At 61.6% G+C, this 3,749-nt stretch overlaps 1 protein-coding gene across 1 annotated transcript; it reads right to left on the bottom strand.

The window, feature by feature from the left end:
• Positions 1–448: 448 nt before the first annotated feature.
• On the bottom strand, positions 449–2,956 carry MSX1 (msh homeobox 1). Its single transcript, XM_032187278.1, is given in 2 exon segments — positions 449–920; positions 2,464–2,956. Coding segments are annotated over 2 exon segments (924 nt in total). The 3' UTR covers positions 449–489.
• Between the last annotated feature and the right edge of the window lie 793 nt (positions 2,957–3,749).

The raw sequence follows: 3,749 nt of genomic DNA, 5'->3' as shown, positions 1-3,749 counted from the left end.
TATTACATAGTACACAGAGCCCCTTCCACAGGAGCCAGTGGAGGAACAAACACAGGTAACAGCCAGTGCTGCTACACAGGGACATGGGAGGCGGCTCTACGCTTCTGCCTCTTGACTTCGCCTTGCAGAAAGTGAGAGAAAAGTTCTTTCAAGCCCCTTTTTTGCCATTTCTCTTCCACAGTTCCTTCCCCCATGCTGGGGGCTTTCCCCAGGTTGCCAGGTGGGCCGGGGGGGAGCAGGGCAGGGCTGACCCATGGCCACGCAGCACTGGGGAGCAGCTGGGGCGATGCCTCAGGTTTTTCCCAGCCAGAGCATGAAGCAGCTCCCAGGATGGCCATGGAGAGCAGATCAAGACTGGACGGGAGAAATGGAGCCAGACTGGAGAAGTCTCTGCCACAAGGCCTGTGGGGGAGTCCGCAGTGAGGGCACATAGCTGGAGGAGCAGGGAGGGAGCATGTGCGGGGCCGGCAGGCTGGGCAGGGCTCAGCTCTATGTGAGGTGGTACATGCTGTATCCCACATGTGCCGTGTACAGTCCCACGGGAGCCACAGGCAGCCCTGCCCGCTGGAAAGGGCTGGAGGCGCCGTACAAGGAGGCACCGGCCACAGCCGGGCCGCCCAGCGGGAAGGAGATGCCGAAAGCAGCGGGTGGCAGCATGGGCTTGGCTGCCATCTTCAGCTTCTCCAGCTCGGCCTCCTGGAGCCGCTTGGCCTTGGCACGGCGGTTCTGGAACCAGATCTTCACCTGGGTTTCCGTGAGGCTGAGTGAGCTGGAGAACTCGGCACGCTCGGCAATGGACAGGTACTGCTTCTGCCGAAATTTCCTCTCCAGGGCCAGCAGCTGCGCTGTGGTGAAGGGCGTCCGGGGCTTCCTGTTCGTCTTGTGCTTGCGCAGGGTGCAGGCTGGGGGGCTCAGCCGCCCTGAGCCGACAGCAGCAAGCAGGAGGTGAAGCAGGAAAGGAGAGAGACAGCTCAGTTAGCAGCACCCAGACACGCTCACCTCACAGAGCCCCCACCCTGCAGCAGTGGGGGCAGGGACAGTGAGGTCCCCCCCCAAAGTAAAGTGGCCCAAAAACTCCAGTGCCTTGGTCCTCCCTGCCTGGGGCATGCTTCAAATTGACATTTCCCCTTGCTGTAGGGCCGACGGGTGTTTCACTACGCTTTTTCAAAGCTCCCAGGACCAAAGTCACTCACAGCCACTTGTGCTTCATGGCCAGGAGCCCTGCGGCTCCAGAACAAACCACTGCACAGGGCTCTGCACACCCCCTCTGCCTTCACTTCACCGCTCCCCTCTCATTAGCAGCACAAATAAATTAAGAGAATGACCCCTCAAAAAAAAATATATATACATGTTGTCCTTTTGACTGGATTAAGGGAAAAAAATAAACAAAACTGGCTGGCTTCTTACTCTCACACCCTCTTCATTAGGCCCCTGGGAACCAGATTAAGCATGCAATTAATTATGAGCTTGGAATTAGCACTCAGCTTCTACAACTCTTCACCAGCCTGCTCCTCTCCTCTTATTCGAGATTTCTAAGGCCTCAATTGGCCCGGGTTTACTTAGCAAAAGTAACTTGTACTTTGCAATTTAAGTAAATAAAACCACGGTGGTTCTCTCCAGAAGTCCTTTCGGGAAGCCTTCCTTTCCCCAAAGGAGCAGGCAGCTCTGCTTACAGCTCTAAGAGTACCCCAAAAGCTTCGCGGAGCCTCAGCCTGAGCCTTTCCCACAGGAACGGGAGCGGTTTGGGGGCAGGATGCGGCCCGGGACGGGCTCTATCGGGCTGCATCAGCCGGAGGCTGCCGCTCCACCGCGCTGAGCACAGGGGATGCACGGGACTTTCTGCTCGTGTGACTCTCGCTCGTGTTTCTGAGAATTTGGGATCTCTCCGGAGTAAAGCAGCAAAACATTCGGGTGTTGCGGCTCTCGGGACTGCCGAAATAGCAACGCCGCAGAGAGCAGCCCGCGGGGCCGAAGCCCGAACAAGTCCGAAGCCGCTGCATCCGGGACCGTGCGCGTCCTTACAAAATAAGGAGAGCTGCTTTCAGGAAAAATAAATATATATATATATATAATCCCTAAAAAACAAACAAACAAACAAAAAAACAAACACTAAACTCCCTGCCGAGGCTAAATCCTGCTCGCAGACTGCGCACGGTCGCTTCGCGCCCCCAGAGCGGCTAAGAGGCACCCAGGCCGGCTTTTGGTGTTTTCTTTTCTGCTTTTCCTTCCCCTCCCCGGCCAGCTTTTGGCACAAGAAACAGCCCTGGCGCGACCGCTCTTCCTTCGCCTCTGAAGCCACCGCCGGGACTGGCCAGGCTCCGGAGACATCTGAGGCGTTTCATTCCTTCGGAAACGCCCAAGTGGCCCGGCAGAGAGCGCGACCCGCCGGGAAAGCCCCTCCGGGAGAGGCCGGAGAGGAGAGGAAAGCCCCCGGCGGCCCCGCAGCGCTCCCCTCCCCCCCACGCCGTCGGGGTCCCGCTACTTACTGGGTGGGGGGCGGCGAGAAGCGGGGACTCTGCATCCAGGGGCTTCGCTCCTGCTTGTCGGGACTCTCCGCCTTGACGAGCGCTTCCTCGGGCAGCTTGACCAGCCCCCCGACGGCGAAGTGGCCGCCGAGGGGCAGCGGGGACGCCGGCGCCTCTGCCGTCGGGGCGCCCAGACGGGGGCTGAGGCTCCCACGGGCGGCCGCCCCGACGGCCGCCGGGACCCCGTTGCCCTCGGGGCCGGCGAGCGGGCCCTCCCTGCCTCCCGGCGCCTTCCTGCGGTCAGCCATGAGTGCCTCCACGCTGAACGGCAGGAGGGAAGGCGAAACCTTGGGCTTGTCGCTCTCCTCTTCTCCGCCCATCGCAGCCGCCGCGACGGGGAGGCCGCCGCCAGGCTTGGCGAACGCGGAGGCGGGCGGCTCGTCGCTGCGGACCCCGGTGGGCGCGGTGGTCATGTCCGCAGCCGGGGCCATGCAGAGGGGGTCCGCTGCCGCCGTGCTGCGCGGGGGCGGCCGCCGCGGCTCATGGGGGGCGGCGTCGGGGCGCGGGAGCCGTCGGCGCGGTCCGGCCCCGCGGCGGGCGGCGCCCCCTGATAAAGGGGAGCGGGAGGCGGCACCGCCCAACCGGAGGGCGGGGGGGGCGGGACGAGGCTCCCCATTGGCTGAAGCCGCGGCCCCGACGGCGGGGAGGGGGCGGGAGGAGGGAGGGGAGAGGGCTCGGCCGCCGTCGGGGCGGTGCGGGGCGCCTCGCTCGGCTCCCACCCGCGGGTGAAGAAGGCCTGGGCCGGCGGCTGGAGCGGGGCATAACCCGGGAGAAGGGGATGGGACGGAACAGGACGGAGGTTCGGGAATCGGGAAAGGGCTTGCTAACGTCGGGGAAACGCCGATGGAAGGAGTGAGGCTGGGATTTTCCTCCTGCGACCCCCTGACATGGCACCGTGCCGGGTGTGAGAGCTCTGCGTTATCCCCCCTGTGTCTCTAGGGCTGGCTACACATTGGAAAAAAAATAATAAAATAAAGCTTATTTCGTTTTTTTTTCTTCTTCTTCTTTTGTTTTTCTTTTGGTGCTCCGCGCCCATGTGCGCCTACGTGCACGCAACCCCTGGCACGGATGCGTGCGTGTCTCCGGGCCATGAAATATTAATTCCCCTAAAAAAGGGCACATCTAAGCCCCGGCCCCATTAAAGTCCGGGCTATTTTGTTTTGTAAATTTGGTTTACGAGCCCTTATCCCCGCGCCCAGGACGGATGTGCAGTAAAAGGGAGCC

Source organism: Aythya fuligula, chromosome 4 (assembly GCF_009819795.1).
Source record: "Aythya fuligula isolate bAytFul2 chromosome 4, bAytFul2.pri, whole genome shotgun sequence".
In the NCBI taxonomy this organism is placed as follows: domain Eukaryota; kingdom Metazoa; phylum Chordata; class Aves; order Anseriformes; family Anatidae; genus Aythya; species Aythya fuligula.
The sequence above is the reverse complement of the archived record's forward strand: the minus strand, read 5'-3'. Positions and strand labels throughout refer to the sequence as shown.